The sequence below is a fragment of the Lissotriton vulgaris genome, chromosome 1_1, assembly GCF_964263255.1.
Source record: "Lissotriton vulgaris chromosome 1_1, aLisVul1.2, whole genome shotgun sequence".
NCBI lineage: Eukaryota > Metazoa > Chordata > Amphibia > Caudata > Salamandridae > Lissotriton > Lissotriton vulgaris.
Window position 1 is genome coordinate 552874080 of NC_141685.1, and position 26820 is coordinate 552900899.

The window sequence follows — 26820 nt, forward strand, 5'->3', positions numbered from 1 at the left end:
CGACACAGGGACATAAAAAACAGCAGACTCAAACCCCTACCTGGCAGAGAGGTGGAAGGGGCAGCAGCTGCAGAGGCTCAGTCAGCGGAGCTGCATGCACAGAGAACTGGGTCTTTGACCAGGAGGTCAGAGGTCCCGCTACTCTTGCCTAGGGTGAGTGATCTGTCAAATACCTGCCAGGTAGACAAACTCCCCATCACCTGAGGGAAAGTGTCATCAGGCTTTCCGTCTTGGTGTAGAGCTGGACAGCCCTTTTGACGGTGAACAAGAATCAGCTGAGCTGGAATTCCAGAATTCAGTGACCTTGCAGTGTCAGTTGAGTGCTCCTTTCCCTAAACCGGGAAGTTGTTCCATTTATATAATAAACAGCACCCATGTGGCTATTTCACAACCCCTGTTCTTCAGCAATTGTTTGTTCTAGTTGGATAGAGTTGTCACCTACTGGTCAATTACAATATCAACATTTGCGCAGTGAACTGTATCCGCATCGCTGCTGCGGTTATTTTTGCGCTGTGCTGCTGTTTTCTTATAACCGCGTTACATGACGAGCTCAGCTCGTCATCCGCACACGTCACCCGTGGCTGATGACGAGCTGAGCTCGTCATCAGCATCGAAGGGGTTAAACCTTGTACTGAATATTCAAGGTTTCATGATAATGTGCCTACAAAGTAGAAATGTAAGCAATGCCGATTGGGAAAAAGTTAACCTGCATTGTCACGCATGCAAATGTATGTCAAAAGTCATTGTGTTTAAAGAGAATGCAACTTAAGAAACATGCGCATATAAATGGTGGTGTTTCTTACCGGGCCTATCCTGACAACATGACAGTGCCTTCAATCGCAGTGGATGGTGGTGTGGCAATCATGGTTACACTTTTCAGTTGTATCAACCCTTTGAGTTTCCAATTTCTGTTGGTGTTAGTCGAATCCGCAGTGTTTCCACCCCCTGTTCCCGCTGTAGATGTCCGTTCAGCTCAGATTTAAATGGCAGATATCGATCTTTATCCAAGTTGTGATGTGGAGGTATATGTGAAGGAGGCTATCTTCGTAGGCAACCAGTCTCCAACTTGTCAGTCATTTTGAAATGTTTTAAATATATGTGTAAGAGGAGACTTAGCTAATGTGTTGATTGAAGAGATTTCCATTAAAGTTATTAGAATATGTTTTCTGCTAACTATGTAGCATTATAATGTTGATATATCAATATCATTTACCATGCTATTAACTTAATATTGTTCATTATTACTTAATGTACATAATGTCCTTTTATCTTGAACTTGTTTTTAGTTGGTATATTCTAATTGGTTTGATCTAAATGATTACGTAATACCATACCATACCTTTTATAGGTTCATGTTGTAAAAGAAGAAAGCCGGGGTGCAACCCTTGAAGTTGTTGTCAGTCGTATGAAAACCATTCAGTCATCCCTTTCAAAGATGTCAATGAATCCTGAAGAAATGATGCCAATGCGATTTGTGGCTGTTTCTGCAACTATTCCAAATGCGGAGGATGTAAATTGGAATTCTTAAATATTTCTATTGTGTTTGATATGTTAATATTACTAATGTACTATTTGAATACCATACAAGATAAGCTTTGAAAATGTTAGATTAGATCAGATCTAAAATCTACTTATGGAGTTTTGGTAACATTCCCCTACTCCATTTTGCTGGATACTTTAAAACTGTTATTCCATAAATAGTTTGCTTATTTCATTGTTTTCAAATATTTTTCAGTCAATGACAGCACACTTTGGTATCTTTGCAATATTATAGTCAGTGATATAACACTTTGGTATCTTTGCACTAAGACTCAGTATAGCTAGTGTTACTTCTGGTGTTCATTGACAAAAACCTTGATAAATAAAAACATGTTCATTAAATGTTTCTTCAGTTGACATCAGAGGATACTTTGAATCTGAGGATCAGAATTATTTAAGGGTCTACTTTCTCAGGGAGCATACGCTCCTAATAAAGAGCTTGAACATATAGCTACGTCACCTTTAAGCTTTTGGTGTGTCCTGTGCAACAGGTGATATCCCTATTTACATCAAGCAATTATTCTGGGCTATATATAAACAGTGTTTAGGCTGCAGTGTTACCCATGCACTTTATTGATGTGTGAGAGCCCCCTTATGTTGTTAAGAGGAAGACATTGTTATGGAAAACCATCTTATTTTTGCTTGGGTCTACCTTCTAACTATTGAGGTCCCAACACTGTCCTTATACCTCTTAGTGATGGCCTCTATGATACTGGTACAGAAGATGGCTTTGTTGGGTCTGATATATAAGTATTGCTTATATCTTAATTAGATGTTTCTCGAATTATTATACCCTGAACTGCTTTCTAGTGTGCCTGGAAATCGCAATCAGTTGTTTTTAAATAATCTTGCTTGATTAGCTCATATTTAGCTCCATATGAACTGGCAATGTGGGAGATTTTAATAGCATATTGGGGGCACACTTAATTCCGCTTTACAGATAAATGTCTTTGTGCTACTTTTATAAGGGTAAAGATAAAAAAAATTACACTTGTAATGGATACTTCTACATGCAGATTCCTCACCTCTTGAATATCCTGACAGGGGCTAGACTGGTCCTGCAAACAGATGTTCCATTGTTCTTTCCTAACGATAGCTGGTGCTGCCTTTGTATTGGCCCCGGAAGTAATACCATGTGATGTCAACCAAAACTCTAAAAGACAGAGTGGGTAGGTTTCTGGCTTGGTTACAGAGACTAAAAAATAAATCTGATGTCTCTGAGGATGAGGATAGTAATTCCCTGGAAAAACATAAAAAGAGGGAGAGGTCACAGGCTATGACTCTGCTACCTCCTCACAAAAAGGAAAGCGTTTATTTCCTATTGATGAGAAATCTCATATTTCTACTCCATTGGTCTCAAACATACAAACACCTCTTCAGAACATTCTATAGTGAAGATTCAGATCACTAAGAATCCCTCATCCTCGACGGCACAGTCTTCGAGATCACCATGAACTCAAAAATCACCATAGGCGCATATTTCTCCATCATCGTCAACATTCTTGTCGGAAAAAAAACCACAGTTGCGAAGATTGTAGATTTTGCGCCATCGTCTGCAGCTCCACCGACGATGCCTTTACTTTCAGCTAATGTACCGTCCCCGCTGACGAGCTCTGACTCGACGATCCCCACACCATCGATGACAACATCCTCGTCGACGACACTTGCACCATTTACGAACAATTCCTCATCAACTGCGACCACAACAGTAATTACATCAATGGCACTGACGGAGATGACCTCGTCATCAGTTCCTATCATGTCATCGTCAACATCGGCACAATGACCGCTATAATCAGTGAAGCTGACGACAATGCCGACTTCACCCAGTCTAAAAAGACCTACAATGCAGTTTACTCCTCTTTATCCATAGTCAACGTTCTAGCGTTTCCTTCAGAATCTTTCATTGGCTTCACCTTAATGTCATGAAACTTTCTTTAAAGAGTCAGATGATGATGGTCTGTTTTGCCCCGCACATAGTCTTTCATAACTTCACGTAAAGTATCAAGGGGTTTATGATGAATATGAGGACTGTTATCTACCGGAGTTTCATCACCAGCATGGTTTTACCAAAACCTTACTGTATTTGAAACCTACTCATGAGCCCATAGTTGATCTTCCTGTAGCATAGGTTCTAGATCTGCAAGCCATGTTGCAAGATTATCACACTTATTTCCCTTCACCTGTGGGCGACTCTACCACGTCCGCCGCCATCTCCAAAGTTCATTCCTCTCCCTTCCTTGAATGACACAGAGAACTGACATTGTGCATCCACAACAGGATGTTTCCTCTGGTGATGACGTGAAGGAAGGAGAAATTGAAAGCACTAGGCCAGCTGGCAATGAATGGGAAGAATAATTTCCACACCTGCTTCTCCAACTCCTCAATCAGCGAAATCTCCGCCTGAGGACATAAGCGGTTTCCATGCATTAATTCAAAGAGCTGCCACTTGATTTCAAATGCCAATGACAGTCCAGCAGTCTGACTAATGTCTTTATGATTTTATAGATCAATCACGAAAGACTGTAAGGGCAATCCCTAAATTTGATTAAATCATCCTGGAAGGAGTAAAAGTAATGAAAACACCTTAGATTGTTATTGCAGTCCTGCCTAGGATAGAAAAAAAAATACAAAGCCCCTGATGACACTCCGGCTTGTCTAATAAGACAACGAGAGCCAGACTCAGTGGTGACTCAAGGTGTGCAGCATAGGTAAAAATAATCCTTCGCCACCTATCACCTCACCACCGTATAAAGAAGGTAGGCACCTGGATAACATCAGCATAAGGTTTACTACCACTTCAAGCACTACTTTTCGTGCGGCCAATGCTCTAGCAATATTGGTACGATATGACCGCCTAATGTTATTAATATCACACCATATTTATACCTCTTCCAGAAGATAAGAAACTACAGTTAAGGAAGATATTGTTAGAAGGCGAAAGATCTCCTTACAAGATCATCAATGTATCTATGGATGTAGCTTCCTTTGCTTTTCACCAATTTGCTGGTGCGGCCGTCCTTAGACATCAAGGTTGGCTGAAGGTGACTACATTCCGCCCTGAAGTACAAAACAAAATCCTGGATATGCCTTTCAATGGCGATGCACTTTTTGGAAAGCATATAAATGATGCCTTACAGGCCATTAAGGCTTGTCCAGAGACTGCTAGATCCTTGGGAGCATTCCTGTATAGAAGGATAGAAGGAAGCTATTCCTTTTGTGGAGGCTACCAAGGATATCAGCCTCAGTCTTACCAGTCCTATCGCCTTCACTACCATCAGCACTAGGTTCAATGTGTACCACTACAAGCTGCATACTCCAGACAACCTAGACATAAGTAGGTCGAACAATCCAGAGAGGCTGCTAGAAACGAGTGACAAACCCATAGCACCTGTTGCAGCCCTCTCTACCCTATTGTCCAAAGGTGCACTCATCTCTTGCTATTAGGATCAATGGCATTGAATTACCACAGACAAATGGGTCCTGGATATACTGTAAGGCAATACACTGGAGTTTGTCACAGTTCCACCTCCTCATCCACCTCCAAAATCTCTACCATCCCATCTTCAGTTGCTCATGAAGGAGGTATTCATCATGCTTCAAAAAGGAGCAATGGAGTGCGTTTCACACTCTCAAAGGGGATTGTGTTTGTACTCCTACTTTTTTATTGTGAAGAAACAGTCGGGAGAATGGCGTCCCATTCTGGACCTCAAAAAGCTCAACAAATACCTGCAGAAAAAGTCCTTCCACACAGTAACTCTTCAGGATATATTGCAACTGCTGAACCATTCGTATTTTATGGCCAGCCTCGATCTACAGGATGCATATTTCCATCTTTCTATCCATCCCAAACACCAAAGGTTCCTCCCTTTCATTTTTGCAGGCACTCACTATCAGTCCAAAGTTATTCCCTTCCTGCTCCGCTCAGCTCCTAGAGTTTTCACCATATGCATTGCTCCCGTGGTATCACATCTGAGATTACGGGGTCTGCAGATCCTACTGTATCTCGATGACTGGTTAGTGAAAGCTCCATCTCTTCACCAGACCTCAGAAGCCATATCGATCTGCCTACAAATATTTCACTCCCTGGGGGTTTAAGTCAGTTACCAGAAATCCGTGCTCTCTCCCTCTCATCAGGTAACTTTTCTCGGAGCTACGTTGGACACCCTCCAAAACAAAGCATTTTTGTCTACGAAGAAAGGAAAAAAACACCATAAAGGTCGCTGGCTCACAAACTATCCATAAAAGAGTTTCCTTCTGTCCGTCTCCACAAATATTTCCTCAGCATGATATCTTCGGTCTTTCTCATGGTGCCTTATGCACGTCGCAGAATGAGACCTTTCCAAGAACGGTTGGACAAGCAATGACTTGATGTGACCAGATCTTCAAACTACATTATTCAAATCCCTCTGGCCCTGAAAAAAGCAATTCCTCTGTGGGAGTTCGCCAACAATCTCTCTGAGGGGGAGGTGACATTCCTCTCTCCACTTCTAAATTTCATTCTTACCACGGATGCCTCACTACACGGTTCTAGAGCGCCCCTTCAGGACCTCCAAGTGAGCAGCAAATGGAGTGTGCCACTCTCCGAGATGCACATCAACTTCCTGGAATTTAGTGAAATTTTCCTAGCTCTTCAGTTGTTTCTTTCAAGGATACAAGCTTCCTCTGTTCTCATTCGAACAGACAACACATCCTGCATGCACTACCTAAACAAGTAGGGGGGACAGAGTCTCAGATACATTTATCCTTAGAAGCTGAAAAAATCTGAAAATGGGTATTACTACACCACATCTCCATTGAAGTGGAACATCTTCCGGGGGTCAAGAACAATCTAGCAGACACCTTGAGCAGAATTATCATGAGTGGGAACTCGATTAACTGATACATGACTCCATATTATTTGCCTCTCCAGAGAAAATGCTGGCTCTTCACCAGCTGGGAACCTCAGAAAGGGTCATGGGGGAATGCGTTTTCAATAAGATGGTCAGGGATCTTTGCTTACGCTTTTCCCCCCAAGCCCTCTCATATCCAGGATTCTCATGTAGATGAGGAGAGAACTGTGCCGGCTAATTTCCATTGCTCCGCTTTGGCCCCGCCTGAACTGGTTCACAGAGCTCCTACTGCTCTCGGAGTCCAAGCCTTATCGTCTTCCATTGACCACAGCACTATTGAGTATGAACAAGGGACAAATCCTTCATCAGCATCCAGCCTCTCTTCAGTTGCATGCAAAGCGCCTGAATTCTATATATTCAAGGATTTAGACACCCTTTAGGATTGCAGGTATGTTTTGTCTAGAGCCAGAGCTGATTCCACCAACAAAACATATAGACTGAAATGGAAGCGTTTTTGTTCTTGGTGCCTTCAAAACAAAATTCACCCTCGTTTCTCATCTCCAGAACAAATTTTGCCTAATCTCCTTTCCCTGATCAAATAAGGACTGATGTATACATCTGTTAGGGTTCACCTCGTTGCCATTTCTTGATACAGGTGTTCTTCCAATTCTTCATCCCTTTGTTCTTCTTGTATTATCAAACAGTTCATGAAAGGATTGTTCAGACCTTTTCCTCCCATTGGGCCTCCTCTGCTGGAATGTCGTTTCAACATAGTCCTTTCGCAACTGATGAAACTGCCGTTTGAGCCTATTCACAAAATAGAGTTCAGATTTCTTACTTGGAAAGTGACATTACGTCTGGCTCTCACCTCAGCGAGGAGAGTGAGTGAAATTCACGCTTTCACTATAAAAGAAACTTACCTACGATTCACTGACAACTACATTTTACTCAAAATGAATCCTAAATGTATTCAGATAATTCCAACCTAGTTTCACGGGATGCCCAATGCATTTTGGGCCCGACGGGCCCTTCTTCGGGGGCCTTGAATCTTGAAAATATACATAAATCTAATTTGAGAACATGGTTATATTCTTGAATGTTAACATCTCAACTACAAAACACAGGCATCATATTAACACAAGGGGATATTGTGAAAAGCATTGTTCATTGTATCTTTTTCTTATAAGCACCAAGGTTTTTTAAAAAAGTAACAAAAAAAAACATAAACAAACATAAAAGCGTGAAAAACCAAACTTAAGTGATGTATTATTCAACCAACTTGACTGCCCTCTTCACCACACCGTAATACATGTACTCGGTATGACTAATTACTCACCAAAACAATCCTGAATGTCAATGTCTCCCTGCAAAGCTGCAATACGGAAAAACAACTTTCAATAACTGTGCCTTTGCTCATTAAAGTATCCTCAACTGTCCACGAGATGGAAAAACCGTCTTACCTTCACTCGTATTTCGATGCTGATAACAACTCGAAGTTAGATGTTGAAAACAACTCTACAGCCCGTAACTCAAAATTCGTCTCTGAAACAAAAGGTACCAATCACTCAAAGTGTCCGATAAACGCCTTCTCTACCCCAACTTCTCCTCCCCGACTTAAACATACCTTCCAATGATCACCAGTAGTCTCCCGATAAACACAATAACCAGATTACAGGGATCTGCCAATGTTAAACCGTCTCTCCCGCAATCCTTAAAAAACGCTACCGGACCCGAACTGGATCCTGGACCATTCAGTGAAAACAAACAGCAGACTACGCTCAAAATACAACGGGCGCCATCTTGAAACAAACTAAACAAATCCGAAAAAACAAATCAGTTTTTGGTCTCATACGGGCCTTAAAAACTTGATGCTTTAGTCGAGAAGACAACTAATGCACAATGGATTGCAATAACTATTCAACTCTGCCATGCTAAAGCGGATAAACCGCTGATGATCAAGGCTAAAGCACATTCCACGAGGGCAGTATCCTTTTCAGCTGCCCTGTTTGCTGGTACCCCGTTAGGCAAGATTCACCATGCCTCAACATGGAAGAGCACACATGCTTTCACTCGCCATTATTGCTTGGATCTAGCAACTTGCTGTGACGCAGCTGTAGGTCAGGCGGTCTTACATAACCTGTTCCAGTAAGGTAAGCCTCTACTCTTAGAGGTGTTTTCCTTTTTATTGTATATGTTGTTTCCTTTATATAGTTATATATGTAATGTGTCTTGCTTTTACTGGCCGGTTTCTGGCATTCCAGCCATCTTCAGCCCGGCTTGCTTGAATCCAGTGGCAAAGTGAGCAAGGGACTCACGTCTGAGCATACCCTGCCACACTTATGGCGGCCAAAAGCGGTACAAAAGGGGGTGGTGATGGACGGAGCATCTGAATCAATCAAACACTCACACCCAGTCAAAAGATCTGGGTTTAATCCATCACCGTTCTTTAGCCCACTCTGCCACCCCAGTTCAGACATGGCTATATGCAAATCAGTCTGACCCTGTGCCTCATGGGAACAGTCCAGCCCGAACTGCCAAGCCATGTCTTCCCTGGACCGGAAACAAGCTTCTGAGGACTGGAATACAGATTGGTATATATAAAATAGATATTTAAATTTCAAACAAAACCACATTCACTGGATGATGTCATCAGTGATGTCACCAGTGATGTCATTTGAGATGTCATCAGTGATGTCGCTGACCGTGTCATGAATGACGTAAGATGTGACATCATCAGCAGTGCATTGTGGGTGCGCAAGTTACAGTTAGTAAAACTAACTATAAAGGAGGAATTTCTATGGCTTTGTACGAGTGAAATGTCCAGCTAACTATAACACTCATGAAACTTATGTTTTTTTCAGTGAATTTCAAAGGTTTTTTAAATGCTAATTCCTAACTATGACGTCTCTGAAACCTATGGTTTTTTCAGTGAATTTCAAAGGTTTTTAAAATGCTAATTTTTAAGTGCAATAGTAGTTATACCTATTTTTTTGTACTGAATTTCTACAGTTTTTTAACTGTTTATTTATAAATATTTTATTTATTAAACAACATTATATATTTTTCAGAAAATTGCAAAAAATATTAAAAATATATTTAAAACTGCAATATTTTTAATTATTCAGTTATTTTGTATTTTAATATATTTATATACTTTTCTTTTTTAAATTTTGTTTTTGAAATTTTTTGGGGAGTCGCGCACCCAAAGCGTACCTACCGCAGTGGATCCGCGTATTCTAGCTTCCATTTTGGAAAAGTTGTGAAGAATCCGCGTATGGTGAGTGACGAGTTTGTGTTTTTTTTCAGTTACGTCATATACGTACAATGTTACGCGGTGTGCTCGACAGGTATGCAACCGGTCCACGACTCCTGCTCCCGGACATTCGCGACACATGCATATTACGGTACGCGAACTTTTCCACGGTGGCGGGCCCCACGTGACATCATATAAGTGCTGGGACGCTCTGGATTCGAGACCCCTGCAAAAAATGTTATGTTCGAAAATGATGCGTGTCTTTAATGTACATATTAAAGCAAAAGATTATCTAAGGTATTCATGAAAATAATAAATTTCTACTTGTAATAAACTTATATTATTTTTAAATATATTTCCGCGAAGTCTCGTCAGGTGCGCGCTTCGTTAGCGCACGGTGCCTGGATCCCATGTGACCTCTAAAAAAAAGAATTGATTGGTTCATAACGTTTCCCACTGTAACTATTGAAGGACCCCACCCATTTTAATTATTCTGTTTGGAGCAGTTGATGAGAGACATCTCTTCTGCTTCCAGAGCTGGTTTTGGAATTTGTTTGGTGTTTTAAAAAAATTGCATTAGAGAAATGCCATCTCGTTCGCAAGCTCCTCATCATTCTTAAGATGAAGATATCTTGGAGGAGGATACATCCAAGCAGAGGCCTGAATCAGTGGTATGGACATTTTTCACCTTTCCTGCCAGAGAAAAAAAGGTCAAAGCAAGAAAAGCCGCATGCTTGCTGTGTGACAGGGTCCTGTTGCGAGGCAGTGACAAGAAATACTCCTGTGAAACAGCGAGTATGTATAAACATCTGTGGACCATTCACCCGAAGAATCTGGCACGAGAAGAAATGATGCGTGCAGCAAAAAATCCACCTGGCATTGCTAGCACCTCCGGAGCGTCCACTTCAGCACCACCAGTAGACATTCACCCAGAATTTGCTTTTCTGCAGCAGCACTGCACTAAGTGCATAACCATCATCTGTTATGGGGAACAGTCAGTGGACGCTATTTGTGCAGCTCAACGGAACCACAAATGCAACGTTTTTTTCTTTTTTTCTTTTTGCAATGATGTTGAATTCCAAAAGCTAACTGTTTACTTAGTTTCCTTTGTGTTCAATTTTTAAAAAACAACAAAAAAGTACAAAATTGTTAAAAAAAGTACAAAAAAATGGAAAACAAAAAACAGAAGAAAAAAAAAGTTCAGAACTACCTTATCTGGTTTTAAAAAAACTATAATTGCATGGTAATGTCTGAAAGTTTGGTTGAATGTATGTGTAGAGCATGATTGACTGAAAGAATGCATTAGTACTGTATGGTGAATTTATAGGGGCAGATTTATGAGGAAGTGCTGCAGCGTGACACTGCAAGCCCTTTAGCTGCACCACGCTGCAGCACTTCTGAAGCACAGGGATGTGACATATTTGCATGAATATCTCGCAATTCTGTGCTCCCTCTGCACTAGCACTCAAACTGCAGCCATGCAGTGACGCAGGAACCCTTGCACCATGGTGCAAGGATATCTGTGTCGTGGGGAGATTGTTTTTGTGCAGGAAGGCACTACTTCCTGCACAAAAAAAATCACTAAAGGCATTTTCCCCCTTCAATGTGGGGTGTGGAATGCAGCATGCATTGAACGAGGAAAAAGGAGGAGAAATGAAAACATTACTCCTTGTTGTGCCTCGCTACACCACCTCTAGGGTGGCGCACCATTCACATGTATCTACAGATTTACACTTTCTCGTAAATCTTGAGATGTGTTATTCCATGGGTGTGGTGTGGGAACAAACACAGCAACACCCATGGAACACACCTTCAACGCAAAGTGCTGCGTTTGAATGAGTTGTATTTTCAAGGAGAGGAAAAGCTTTTCCTCTCCTTGTAAATATGGAGAAGTCCCCAGTGCCATCACTACGTTACAAAAAGTGACGTACTGGTGGCGCAGGGGGCTTGTAAATCTGCCCCATAAGTGCATAGCTATTGGCAGAGTGATACAATAGGAATATAGTGCTGGATGGGTGATTGACGAACTGCATGATACTTTCAGGAGGTATCCTAGGCTACATGAGTACTACTTCAGTATTTAGTGTAGTGTACCAAAAGTATTTATCTGCTTAGCGGTTTGTAGGGATTGTGCACAGAATATTGTACGTGTACTTGCATTGGTGCCTAGGTCATTCTATAAGAATATCACTAGTAACCAGATTGATGACAGTGCTGCAAACAGAGTGCTCAGTTAATTTATAAATTCTGCAAGTGCATAGACAGTGACTGGGTTCCTAGAGTGCTAGTAGTTGACAACAGGATAAGTTTATAGGCGCTTATGTTTGAGCACAGTGATTAGATAAGGACATGCTTCTGTCAGGATGATTGTAGGAGTGGACACAGACTCACAGTGTGATTCCAGACAAGCATGACTATTACCTTGGCTTTTGTAGGACTGACTCAGTAGTCTGCAATGGGTTAAGGAACCGCATATATTGTGCACATTTGACTGTACCTCTGTTTGTCTCAATGCTTGAGTCATTCTACAAGTGAATAGATAGTGACTGACCCCCAGATTCATCAAACCCGAATTCTGCGATTCCTAAATTGCGAGAAATACCGAATCGCAATTTAGAAATCGCAGAATGGGATGCATGAAAATTTGCGTGTAAAAAAAGCGAATCGCAATCGGCCGCATTTGCCGATTGCGATTTTCCCAATATCGCATAAAATTTGCAGAATCGGCCGATTTCCCTGTTGAAATTGCGATCTCGCAATTACCGAAATCACAAATTGCGATCTCGCTAATTGCGAGATCGCAAAAACGGGAAGTCGCATTTTGAGCACAGTGATGACATCACAACCAGGAAGCAGGCAGTTCCCACCTTCATTCTGCATACTGAGCCTGAAGTGGAAGCAGCACTGTTCAGAGCTCCACTCCAGACCACCTCCAGCTTAAAATCAGGAGACAACCCAGTGCAGAATATGTCCCAGGAAGCAGCAGGGGGCAGTACCTCAGAAAGGAAAAGGAAAATAAAGTTTTCCGAACAAGAACTGGAATTCCTCATAGAGAGTGAGCAGAGACCACGACCGTCTCTTTGGGAAGGATTCAAGGAGGGTGCCTGAGGCTGACAAGAGAAGGTTATGGATGCGCATCCGCGCAAAAGTGAATTCCGTGGGAGTGACCCAGCGCTCTATAGAAGATTTAAAGAAGAGGTGGTACGACCTCAGGGGGCGTGCCAAGGAGAGGATCGCAGAGAGGCTGGGGGAGCGTGTCGCAACAGGAGGAGGAGAGGCCACTGTCCCACCCAACACCCCACTTGAGGATCTCGTGGAAGACACCCTGAACCCCAAGGCATGCGTGGGGGTAACCCAGCTCGACTCCTCCCGACCCACCCAAGATTCACAAGGTAAGTGCCATGCGACTACGACCCAGTCCCCTGACAATGGCCATGGCCCTAGAGCAACCCCAGTCAAGCAGACCATGCACACCAGAAAAGCCCTATTGCATTGTGGGACATGTAGTCTGACCACATTTTCCATCTAGCCCCATACAGCCAGTCCTGTCCAGTGAGAGTCAATCCTACAGCCAATCAAGGAATGTTAGCCTGCATACATGTAGCAACCTTCTATGTGCAAGATACATGTCATTAATTACCGTCCACTTTACATCACAGGTGGCGCTGCAGAACCCAGCACTGACAGTGAGGTACTGCAAATAGCTGATGATCATGAGGACACCGAGGGAGACGTCCATCCATCCCCTCAACCAGGACCATCAGGCCAAGCTGCAGCACCAGCAGTAGTAACACTACCTGCCCCTGTGGACAGTGCCACCTCAGCGCCAATTGGCGCGCCCCAACCGCAGCTTGTGACACACATGCCAGTGGGACTGACAACAACTGCTGCAGCACGCAAACAAACCCGGCGCACTGCCGTAGTGAGAACCCAGTCCAGCGGACTGGTGAGGGAGGTGCGCACCACAACAGCACGCGCTGCCAAGGGGGTGAATGTGCGGGCACCTGGGCTCTCCATTGAGGGCCGTATGCTCCGCATACATCAGAAACAAGCCCGTCATCTCGCAGCAATACACCTACAGCTGCACAAGACCGCTAGCAATGTGGGACAGCTGTCAGACAGGATGGAGAGGATGACAGCTGCAGTGGAGGCCAACACCCAGGCCATGTTGACACAGCGGGACGTCAACCGGCGACGCCACCGCCAGCTGCTAACCCGCCTGTCTGCGTACACGAGGTCAAACTACTTAAATGGGAATGCCACCTCCGAGCTCTCACGACACTCGTTGGCCATGCAAGTGCAAATGGTCCAGTGCTGCCAGGAGGTTGCAAGGGCACTAGAGCAAGTCACTACTGCAGTGCAGGGTCTGCAGGCAACTGGCCATGGCCAGGCGGGTGGGGGGGATGACACTAGTGAGGCAAACTCATGCCTCAGCAGCCAATGTGTGCCACTGGTGGTAGTAGCCCGCCGCAGCTCCAGGCCCACCGCGGCCGCACGGGCAAATCCTGAGGGAGAGCTTGAAAGACGCCTGGGAGCGTCCGCCCGGAGGCGCCATTGACCTCTTCTTTAGTACCATGAAGGGCCATGCTGCTGAGACAAGCATGCCCTCCTACAATACATGTGAACATATGACTCAATAGAGCTCTCATGTTACAGTGTGAGAAATTCAAAATTTATTGTGAACAAAACAATAACAAATATTCAGTTCCAGTTAATCCGACTCATGTCGTTATTTGAATTGTCATGAATGAGTGAAGTGTTGGGTGAGGGGAGTGGGTGCACTAGAAACAGTTAATAGCGATTTGGTTGCGGCGCCTGTGTCCTTCTGCAGAATTCTCCCCGCGTGCTTGCCACACATGTGCAAGTGGGTGGTTGTCCCCTTCCAACTCACTGCCAGAGATCTCTACAGGTATCCTGCGCTTGGTAGCAATATTGTGGAGTATTGCACACACAGCCACGATGCGGCAACAGACCTCAGGCTCGTATTTGAGGGCCCCACCAGTCTTGTGAAGTATGCGGAATCGGCTCTTCAAAAGGCCAAATGTCCTCTCAATGCAATTTCTTGTGCGTATGTGTGCAGCATTGTAACGCCATTGCTGTGGTGTTGCAGGGTTGAGGAATGGGGTGAGGAGGTACTCACGGAGACCGTAGGCGCTGTCACCTGAATGTAAGGAGCAGAGGGTGAGTGCCTGTGATGCGCAGCTACATGGTCACAGTGTACATTTTGGTGGCATGTGTACTTACCAAGTAGGTGTCCTTCGCCAAAGTCTCCCCTGGCCAGTCGTATGTGCATGCCGCTGTGCCGGAATATGAAGGAGTCATGTGTATTGTGCCACTATGTTCGTGATGATTGTCTTAGCGTTGCACACCATCTGGATATTCAGGGAGTGGTAGGACTTGCGGTTCCGGTACATGTATTCGGTTTGTGCAGGTGGGCAGATGTGGATGTGGGTACAGTCATTGCATCCTATTACATGTGGGAATTGCGCAATGTTGTAAAACTGAAGCTTGGTTTGATTCAAGTCCTGTTGGGTGGTCGGGAATGTGATGTAATGGTGTAGCCGGGTCAGCATAGCCTCCAAGAAAACTCCTTAGGCAGCGGGACATGGTGCTCTGGGAGATCCCCACTGCATAAGCGACTATCCCCTGGAAGCTTCCGGAGGCCAGGAGGTGCAGGCTGCACAAGACCTGGACATGGGTGGGCACGGCATTGGTCCTCCTTGTTGGGTGCTGCAGCAGGGGATCTAGGCCCCGGATCAGCTTAGTGATCATTGCCCCATTCAGGCGCTACTTGGAGTAGATTTGCTCCGCAGTTTGGCCAAGAAGGGTGATCCGCTGGCGGAATATTCGCTCCTGCATCCTGCGTCTGTTCCCTGCTGCAGCCTGGAGCCTTCGCCGTCTGACCACCATGTATAGTCCAGGCATGATGAGAGTCTTCATGCTCCTACTGGGTCTCCTTAAGTTTGTTTGAAGAGGCCTGCACCTGTGGCTCGTTGTTGTTTTTTTTTTTTTTTTCTTCATGGTTACCACCTGGTTTGGGTTATCCTTAAATTGCGCCTCGCAAAATGCGAGTTTCGTTTTTTTCGCAATTTGCGAGTTTTATGAATTGCGTTTGCGATTGATTAGCGAGTTTGCAAAATATTTCGCAGAATCCATGGGTTCATGCTAAATCCGATTCGCTATAGGGGTTCCTCCAGGATTCTGCGAATTAGTTTGCGAATTCGCTATTATTTTTTTGCGATTTCGCAATTTTAAGCTTTTTCCTTTCATAACTTGCTTCACATTATATTGCGATCGCAATAGCTAATTCGCAGCTATTGCGATCTCAATTTTGCTTGATGAATCTGGCTGTGAGTTCCTAGAGTGCTAGTAGTTGACAGCAGGATAGGTTTATAAGCGCTTATGTTTCAGCAGAGTGATTAGGGAAGGACATGCTTCTGTCAGGATGATTGTAGGAGTGGACACAGACTCAGTGTAATTCCAGACAAGCATGACTATTACCTGGACTTTTGTAGGACTGACTCAGTAGTCTGCAAGGGGTTAAGGGACCGCATACATTATGCACATTTGACTGTACAATGCTTGTCTCAATGCTTGAGTCATTCTGCAAGTGCATAGACAGTGAATAGGTTCCTAGAGTGCTAGTAGTTGACAGCAGGACACGTTTGTAAGGACTTATGTTTCAGCAGAGGGATTAGATAAGGACATACTTCTGTCAGGATGATTGTAGGAGTGAACACAGACTCACAGTGTGATTCCAGACAAGCATGACTATTACCTGGACTTTTGCAGGACTGACTCAGTAGTTTGCAAGGAGTTAAGGAACCGCATATATTGTGCACATTTGACTGTACCACTGCTTGTCTCAATGCCTGAGTCATTCTGCAAGTGCATAGACAGTGACTGGGTTTCTAGAGTGCTAGTAGATGGCAGCAGGATACGTTTATAAGCACTTATGTTTCAGCAGAGCTGCTTTGAAACTAGAGAACCAGGTCAGCAGAGCTGTTGTAGAGCCAGAGAACCAGGTCAGCAGAGCTGCTCTAGAGCCTAAGAACTAGGTCAGCAGAGCTGCTCTAGAGCCAGAGAACCAGGTCAGCAGAGCTGCTGTAGAGCCAGAGAAACCAGGTCAGCAGAGCTGCTTTAGAGGAAGAGAACCAGGTCAGCAAAGCTGCTTTAGAGCCAGAGAACCAGGTCAGCAGAGCTGCTCTAGAGCCAGAGAACCAAGTAAGCAGAACTGCTTTAGAGCCAGGGAACCAGTTCAGCAGAGCTGCTCTAGAGCCTAAGAACCAGGTCAGCAGAGTTGCTGTAGAGCCAGAGAAACCAGGTCAGTAGAGCTGCTTTAGAGGGAGAGGACCAGGCCAGCAGAGCTGCTCTAGAGGGAGAGAACTAGGTCAGCAGAGCTGTTCTAGAGCCAGAGAACCATGTCAGCAGAGCTGCTTTAGGGCCATAAAAATGGATCAGCTGAGTTGTTTTAGAGCCAGAGTACCAGGTCAGGAGACCTGCTGTAGAGCCAGAGAACCAGATCAGCAGAGCTGCTCTATAGCCTAAGAACTAGGGCAGCAGAGCAGCTCTAGAGCCAGAGAACCAGGTCAGCAGACCTGTTGTAGAGCCAGAGAAACCAGGTCAGCAGAGCTGCTTTAGAGCCAGAGAACCAGGTCAGCTGAGCTGCTTTAGAGCCAGAGAACCAGGTCAGCAGATCTGCTCTAGCTGACACTGACTGACTGACACTGACTGTCTGACAGTGACTGATTGACAGTGACTGACACTGATTGACTGACACTGACTGACACTGGTTGACACTGACTGACTGACTCACTGACGCTGACTGAATGACACTGGCTGACTGACACTGATTGACTAACACTGATTGACTGACACTGACTGACTGACTGACACTGACTGACTGACATTGACTGACTGGGATCACTGACAGAATATTGACAGTCAAAATATCGACTTGCCAAAATATCGAGGTAAAAATATCGAATGCCAGAATATCGACTTCCTATCTACAAACAGGTAAGTACAAAAATATCGACTCCAAAATATCGATAGGAAAAAATATAGACAGTCAAAATATCGAATTTTTTAAATATCTTAAAAGTAATTTAAAACTAATATAATAGTAAATATATTTAATTTAAACATACTTAAAATACTTAAACTTAAAATTAATAAATAATGAATGTAACTTACATTTTTTTTAAAACATATATATATATACATATATATATATATATATATATATATATATATATATATATATATATATATATATATATATATATATATATATACATATTATTAACAAAACATATACAATATTTTTTCCGTAGTATAACGAGAGGGTTAAATTTACTATTCCTACTCCAGAGAGTGAAAAAGTAGCGAAAGCGTTGGATAGCGTAGGGGTAAAAATTACTATTCCCACTCCAGAGAACGCAACAGTAGGGAAAGCGTTGGATAGCGTAGGGGTAAAAATTACTGTTCCCACTCCAGTGAGCGCAACAGTAGGGAAAGCGTTGGATAGCGTAGGGGTAAAAATTACTATTCCCTCTCCAGTGAGTGCAACAGTAGGGAAAGCGTTGGATAGTGAGAGGGTACAAATTACTATTACCACTCCAGAGAGAACAACAGTAGGGAAAACATTGGATAGCATAGGATTAAAAATAACTATTCCCACTCCAGAGAGTGCAACAGTAGGGAAAGTGTTGGATAGCGTAGGGGGAAAAATTAATATTCCCACTCCAGTGAGTGCAACAGTAGGGAAAGCGTTGGATAGCGTAGGGATAAAAATTACTATTCCTACCCCAGAGAGTGCAACAGTAAGGAGAGCGTTGGATAGCGTAGGGATAAAAATTACTATTCCCACTCCAGTGAGTGCAACAGTAGGGAAAGCGTTGGATAGCGTAGGGGTAAAAATTACTATTCCAACTCCAGAGAGTGCATCAGTAGGGAAAGTGTTGTATAGCGTAGGGGTAAAAATTACTATTCCCACTCCAGTGAATGCAACAGTAGGGAAAGTGTTGGATAGCGTAGGGGTAAAAATTACTATTCCCACTCCAGTGAGTGTAACAGTAGGGAAAGCATTGGATAGCGTAGGGATAAAAAATACTATTCCTACTCCAGAGTGCAATAGTAGGGAAAGTAAATACTTCATATATAAATATAAATAACAAATATTAATACCAATTACAAAATAATTAAAATATTTAACAATTTTATCATATATATTAATGAATCAATTAAAATTGCAAATAAAAATTAACTAATAATAAAAATTACCTACTAATACTAATTATTTAACAATTACCCAAAAATTTATTTACAATATAAAAATAATAAAAAATGAGACACAAAAAATATTGAAAAAATGTAATTACTTACAATTAAATTACTTCCCAAGCTATTCCCCTATAAACACAAAACCCAATACAGATAATAATGTAATAAAATTAACATATATATCAATTAATCAATTACAATAAATGATAAATTATATTTTAAATAATAAATAATTAACAATTGATTCTATATAAATAACAATAAATAAAATAACATATTTAATTAGTTATAATTAAATTACTTCCCACCCTATTCCCCTATAAACCTACAACCCGCTACAGAAAATAAATTACTAAAATTAACATATTTATCAATTAATCAATTAAAAGTAATTACCAATTATATTTTTAAATATTTACAAAGTAATAATTAATTCACAATTATTTCCAAAAAAATACCAATAAATAATATAACATATTTTATTAATTATAAATAAATTACTTCCCACCCTATTCCCCTATAAACCCACAACCCGCTACAGAAAATAAATTACTAAAATTAACATATTTATCAATTAATCAATTAAAAATAATTACCAATTATATTTTAATTAATTACCAATTAATTATTAATTGACAATTAATTGTAAATAAATACCAATAAATAAAATAACATATTTAATTATTCATAATTAAATTACTTCCCACCCTATTCCCCTATAAACCCACAACCCGCTACAGAAAATAAATTACTAAATTTAACATATTTAGCAATTAATCATTTAAAATTAATTACCAATTATATTTTAATGAATTACCAATTAATAAATAATCAACAATTAATTCTAAATAAATACCAATAAATAAAATAACATATTTAATTAATTATAATTAAATTACTTCCCAACCTATTCCCCTATAAACCCACAACCCGCTACAGAATTTTATTACACAAAAATTAAAAATTAATATTAACTTACCTTAAATACGATATTTTTGTTGTCTATATTCTTTCTAGTCGATATTATGTCCATTCTATATTTTTGATTCAATATTATATCCATTCTATTCAATATTAAAATTTTCTAGTCGATGTTTTGGTAGTCTATATTCTGTCTAGTCGATATTCTGTCTATTCTATATTTTTTACTCGATATTATGTCTAGTCGATAATAAAAACGATATTTTGGCTCTATACCGACTGACTGACACTGACTGACTGACAATGACTGACACTGACTGACTACTCTCTACTACTCTACTACTCACTCTCTACTACTCTCTATTCACTCTCTGCTACTCTCTATTACTCACTCTACTTCTCTCTACTAATCACTCTACTTCTCTCTACTACTCACGCTCTACTCTCTACTACTCTCTACTACACACTCTCTACTACTCACTCTACCACTCTCTACTACTCTCTACCACTCACGCTCTACTACTCTACTACTCACTCTCTACTACTCTCTACTTCTCTCTCTACTACTCACTGTCTACTGCTCACTCTACTACTCACTCTCTACTACTCTCTCTCTCTACCTACTACTCACTCTCTACTATTCACTCTCTACTACTCACTCTCTACAGCTCACTTTCTACTACTCTCTACTACTCACTCTCCACTACTCACTCTCTACTACTCGCTCTCTACTATTCTCTACTACTCACTCTCTACTACTATCTTTTCTACTCACTCTCTACTACTCACTCTCTCCTACCCTACTACTCTCTCTACTCACTCTCTACTATTCTCCACTACTCACTCTACTACTCTCTACCACTCACTCTCTACTACTCTACTATTCACTCTCTACTATTCTCTACTACTCTCTCTACTACTCACCCTCTACTACTCACTCTACTACTCTCTACTACTCAATCTCTACTACTCTCTCTCTACTACTCACTCTCTACTACTCTCTACTACTCACTCTCTACTACTCACTCTCTACTATTCGCTCTCTACTACTTGCTCTCTACTACTCTCTCTCCACTACTCACTCTCTACTACTCACTCTCTACTACTCGCTCTCTACTATTCTCTACTACTCACTCTCTACTACTATCTTTTCTACTCACTCTCTACTACTCACTCTCTCCTACCCTACTACTCTCTCTACTCACTCTCTACTACTCTCCACTACTCACTCTACTACTCTCTACCACTCACTCTCTACTACTCTACTATTCACTCTCTACTATTCTCTACTACTCTCTCTACTACTCACTCTCTACTACTCACTCTACTACTCTCTACTACTCAATCTCTACTACTCTCTCTCTACTACTCACTACTACTCTCTACTACTCACTCTCTACTACTCACTCTCTACTATTCGCTCTCTACTACTCGCTCTCTACTACTCTCTCTCTACTACTCACTCTCTACTACTCTCTAACACTCACTTTCTACTACTCTATACTACTCTCTCTCTACTACACACTCTACTACTTGCTCTCTATTACTCGCTTTCTACTACTCTCTACTGCACTCTAAAGCTGCTGTAGAGCCAGAGAAACCAGGTCAGCGGAGCTACTTTAAAGGAAGAGAACTAGGTCAGCAGAGCTGCTTTAGAGCGGGAGAACCAGGCCAGAAGAGCTGCTTTAGAGCCAGAGAACCAGGTCAGAAAGCTGCTTTAGAGCCAGGGAACCAGGTCAGCAGAGCTGCTCTAGAGCCAGAGAACCAAGCAAGCAGAACTGCTTTAGAGCCAGAGAACCAGGTCAGCAGAGCTGCTGTAGAGCCAGAAAAACCAGGTCAGTAGAGCTGCTTTAGAGGGAGAGGACCAGGTCAGCAGAGCTGCTGTAGAGCCAGAAAAACTAGGTCAGTAGAGCTGCTTTAGAGGGAGGACCAGGTCAGCAGAGCTGCTCTAGAGGGAGAGAACTAGGTCAGCAGACCTGCTCTAGAGCCAGAGAACCATGTCAGCAGATCTGCTTTAGGGACATAGAACCAGGTCAGCAGAGCTGCTTTAGAGCCAGAGAACCAGGTCAGGAGACCTGTTCTAGAGCCAGAGAACCAGATCAGCAGAGCTGCTCTAAAGCCTAGGAACTAGGTCAGCAGAGCTGCTCTAGAGCCAAAGAACCAGGTCAGCAGACCTGCTGTAGAGCCAGAGAAACCAGGTCAGCAGAGCTGCTTTAGAGGGAGAGAACCAGGTCAGCAGAGCTGCTTTAGAGCCAGAGAACCAGGTCAGCAGAGCTGCTTTAGAGCCAGAGTACCAGGTCAGCAGAGCTGCTCTAGCTGACACTGACTGACTGACACTGACTGATTGACACTGACTGACTGGCTGAATGACACTGACTGACTGACACTGACTGACTGACACTGATTGTCTGACACTGGCTGACACTGATTGACTGCTCTCTACTACTCTACTACTCACTCTACTACTCTCTCTCCTCTACTCACTCTACTACTCACTCTACTACTTTCTACTACTCACTCTCTACTACTGTCTACTACTATCTCTGTACTACTCACTCTCTACTACTCCCTCTACCACTGTTTACTACTCTCTACCACTCACCCTCTACTACTCTACTACTCACTCTCTACTACTCTCTACTTCTCTCTCTCTACTACTTACTCTCTTCTACTCACTCTACTACTCACTCTACTACTCTCTACTACTCTCTCTCTACTATTCACTCTCTAATACTCACTCGCTACAGCTTGCTTTCTACTACTCTCTACTACTCACTCTCGACTACTCACTCTACTACTCGCTCTCTACTACTCTACTACTCTCTACTACTCACTCTCTACTACTCACTGTCTCCTACCCTACTACTCTCTAATACTCTCTCTACTACTCACTCTCTACTACTCTCTCTACCACTCACTCTCTACTACTCTAGTACTCACTCTCTACTATTCTCTACTATTCTCTCTCTACTACTCACTCTCTACTAGTCACTCTCTACCACTCACTCTCTACTACCCACTCTCTACTACTCTCTACTAGTCTCTCTCAACTACTTACTCTCTACTACTCACCCTCTACTACTCTCACTCTACTCCTAACTCTACGACTCACTACTACTCACTCTCTTCTACTCTGCTACTCACTCTCTACTACCCCCTACTACTCTCTACTGCTCTCTCTCTGCTACTCACTCTCTACTACTCATTCTCTACTACTCACTCTACTACTCTCTACTACTATCTCTCTACTACTATCTCACTACGACTCTCTAGTCACTCTCTACTACTCACTCTCTACTACTCACTCTCTACTACTCTCTACTTCTCTCTCTCTACTACTCTCTCTTCTACTCACTCTCTACTACTCACTCTCTCCTACCCTACTGCTCTCTAATGCTCCACCTACTACTCACTCTCTACTACTCTCTACTACTCACTCCACTACTCTCTGCTACTCTCTACCACTTACTCTCTACTATTCTCTACTACTCCCTCTTTAATACTCACTCTCTACTACTCACTCTACTACTCTCTACTACTCACTCTCTACTACTCTCTCTCTCTATCTACTACTCACTCTCTACAGCTCGCTTTCTACTACTCCCTACTACTCACTCTCCACTACTCACTCTCTACTATTCACTCTCTACTACTCTCTACTACTCACTCTCAACTACTCTCTCTTCTACTCACTCTCTCCTACCCTAGTACTCTCTAATACTCTACCTACTACTCACTCTCTATGTCTCACTCTACTACTCTCTACTACTCTCTACCACTTGCTCTCTAATATTCTCTACTACTCCCTCTCTACTACTCACTCTACTACTCTCTACTACTCTCTCTCTACTACTCACTCTCTACTACTCACTTTCTACTACTCTCTACTACTGTCTACTACTCGCTCTCTACTACTTGCTCTCTACTACTCTCTACTACTCACTCTCCACTACTCTCTACTACTCACTCTCCATTACTCACTCTCTACTACTCTCCACTGCTCACTCTACACTACTCTACTGCTTTCTACTACTCTCTCCACCACTCACTCTCTACTACTCTCTCTACTACTCATTCTCTACTACTCCCTCTCTACTACTCTATACTACTCACTCCCTACTATACACTCTCTACAACTTGCTCTCTACTACTTGCTCTCTAATACTCTCTACTACTCACTCTACTACTCACGCTCGACTACTCTCTACTACTCACTTTACTACTCACTCTCTACTACTCTATACTACACGCTCTCTACTACTCCACTGCTCTCTACTACTCTCTACTACTCACTCTCTACTACTCTACTACTCTCTCTACTACTCATTCTCTATTACTCACTTTACTACTCTCTACCACTTACTCTCTACTATTCACTCTCTACTATCTCTCTACTACTCACTCTCTACTACTCACTCTCTACTACTCACACTAGTACTCACTCTACTATTCTCTAGTACTCACTCTACTTTTCTCTCTCTGCTACTCTCCACTACTCACTGTCCACTACTCACTCTCTACTAGTCTCTACTATTCACTGTCTTCTACTCTCTACTACTCTCTCTCTCTGCTACTCTACTACTCACTCTCTACTACTCTCTACTACTCTCTCTACACTACTCTACTACTCTCTACTACTCTCTACTACTCACTCTCTACTACTCACTCTACTTCTCTATACTACTCTCTCCTACTACACACTCTACTACTTGCTCTCTATTACTCGCTCTCTACTACTCTCTACTGCTCTCTAAAGGTGCTGTAGAACTCTCTGCTACTCTCTCTACTACTCACTCTCTACTACTCACTCTCTACTGCCCTCCACTACTATCTCTACTACTCTCTACTACTCACTCTACTATTCTCTACTACTCACTCTCTACTACTCTCTACCGCTCACTCTATACTACTCTACTACTCACTCTCTACTACTCTCTACTACTCACTCCACTATTGACTCTCTGCTACTCACTCTCTACTACTCACTCTCTACCACTCTTTTTTCTACTTACTCTCTAGTATTCACTCTCTACTACTCACTCTCTCCTACCCTACTACGCTCTAATACTCTCTCTACTCACTCTCAACTACTCTCTACTACTCTCTACCACTCACTCTCTATTACTCTACTACTCAATCTCTACTACTCACTCACTACTACTCTACTACTTTCTACTACTCTCTCCACTACTCACTCTCTACTACTCTCTCTACTACTCAATCAATCAATCATTCAAGGCATTTATATAGCGCACTACTCACCCAGAGGGTCTCAAGGTGCTTGGGGAGGAGGGTCCGCTACTGCTCGAACAGCCAGGTCTTGAGCTGCTTCCTGAAGGCGAGGTGGTCCTGGGTCAGGCGGAGGTGGGTCGGGAGGGAGTTCCATGTCTTGGCGGCGAGGTAGGAGAAGGACCGTCCCCCTGTGGTGGCTCTTTGGATGCGGGGGACGGCGGCGAGGGCGTGGCCGGTCGATCGGAGCTGGCGTTTGGGAGCGTAGAAGTTGAGGCGGCTGTTGAGGTATCCTGGTCCTTGGTTGTGTAGGGCTTTGTGAGCGTGGGTGAGGAGACGGAAGGTGATTCTCTTGTTGACCGGGAGCCAGTGCAGGTCTCTCAGGTGTTCGGAGATGTGGCTGCGACGGGGGATGTCCAGGATGAGTCGTGCTGAGGCGTTCTGGATCCGTTGAAGTCTCTTCTGGAGTTTGGTGGTGGTTCCTGCGTAGAGGGAGTTGCCGTAGTCCAGATGGCTGGTGACGAGGGCCTGGGTGACCGTCTTCCTGGTCTCGGTGGGGATCCACCGAAAGATCTTACGAAGCATGCGCAGGATGTAGAAGCACGACGAGGAGACGGCGTTGACTTGTCTGGTCATGGAGAGGGAGGAGTCCAGGATGAAGCCCAGGTTGCGTGCGTGGTCTGTTGGTATAGGTGTGCTGCCTAGGGCGGGGGGCCACCAGGAGTTGTCCCAGGCGGAGGGTGAGGATCCCAGGATGAGGACTTCCGTCTTGTCTGAGTTCAGTTTCAGGCGACTGTTCTTCATCCATTTGGCTACCTCTTTCATCCCTTCGTGAAGGTTGGCTCTGGCGGTGGCGGGGTCGTTGGTGAGGGAGAGGATCAGCTGGGTGTCGTCAGCGTAGGAGATGATGTTGAGGTTGTGCTGGGGTGCGATGTCTGCGAGGGGGCTCATGTAGACGTTAAAGAGGGTTGGACTGAGCGAGGAGCCTTGAGGAACACCGCAGATGACTTTGGTGGCTTCCGATCTGAACGGGGGGAGGCGAACTCTCTGTGTCCTTCCGGCGAGGAAGGAGGTGATCCACTCCAGTGCCTTCTCCTGGATTCCGACGTTGCTGAGTCGCTGCACTAGTGTACGGTGGCAGACCGTGTCGAAGGCCGCGGAGAGGTCTAGGAGGATGAGGGCTGCAGTTTCTCCGTTGTTGAGAAGTGCTCGGATGTCATTGGTGGCTGCGATCAGGGTGGTCTCGGTGCTGTGGTTGGCTCGGAAGCCGGACTGCGAGAGGTCGAGGGATCCGTTTGTCTCGAGGAAGGCGGCCAGCTGCTTGTTGACGGTCTTCTCGATGACTTTTGCAGGAAACGGGAGCAGCGAGATGGGGCGGTAGTTCTTGAGGTCGGTGGGGTTGGCTGATGGCTTCGTTAGTAGAGCGCTGAGTTCGGCGTGCTTCCAGCTCTCCGGGAAGGTAGCGGTGTCGAAGGAGGTGTTGATGATGTCCCGCAGGTGGGGTGCGATGGCAGCATCAGCCTTGTTGAAGACGTGGTGAGGGCAGGGGTCGGTAGGAGATCCGGAGTGGATGGAGTTCATCGTGCTGATGGTGTCTTCGGTGCTGATCTGGGTCCAGGCGAGGAGGGTGGTGGTGGGGGGCGGTGGTTCGGTCGCGGCGTGCGTCGGTTGAGTGCTGAAGCTGTTGTGTATGTCCGCGATCTTGTTGTGGAAGTAGGAGGCGAGGGAGTTGCAGAGGTCTTGTGAAGGGGTGATGTCGTT

The 26820-nt window shown here is 43.6% G+C and overlaps 1 protein-coding gene across 1 annotated transcript in view; it reads left to right on the forward strand.

Moving 5' to 3' along the window:
• The window catches only part of HFM1 (helicase for meiosis 1), a 2890879-nt gene that overhangs the window by 865150 nt on the left and 1998909 nt on the right, over positions 1-26820 (forward strand). Inside the window, exon 10 of the mRNA XM_086925623.1 lies at positions 1349-1510. Coding sequence (XP_086781749.1) covers positions 1349-1510 — 162 coding nt within the window. The remainder of the gene's footprint in view (positions 1-1348; positions 1511-26820) is intronic.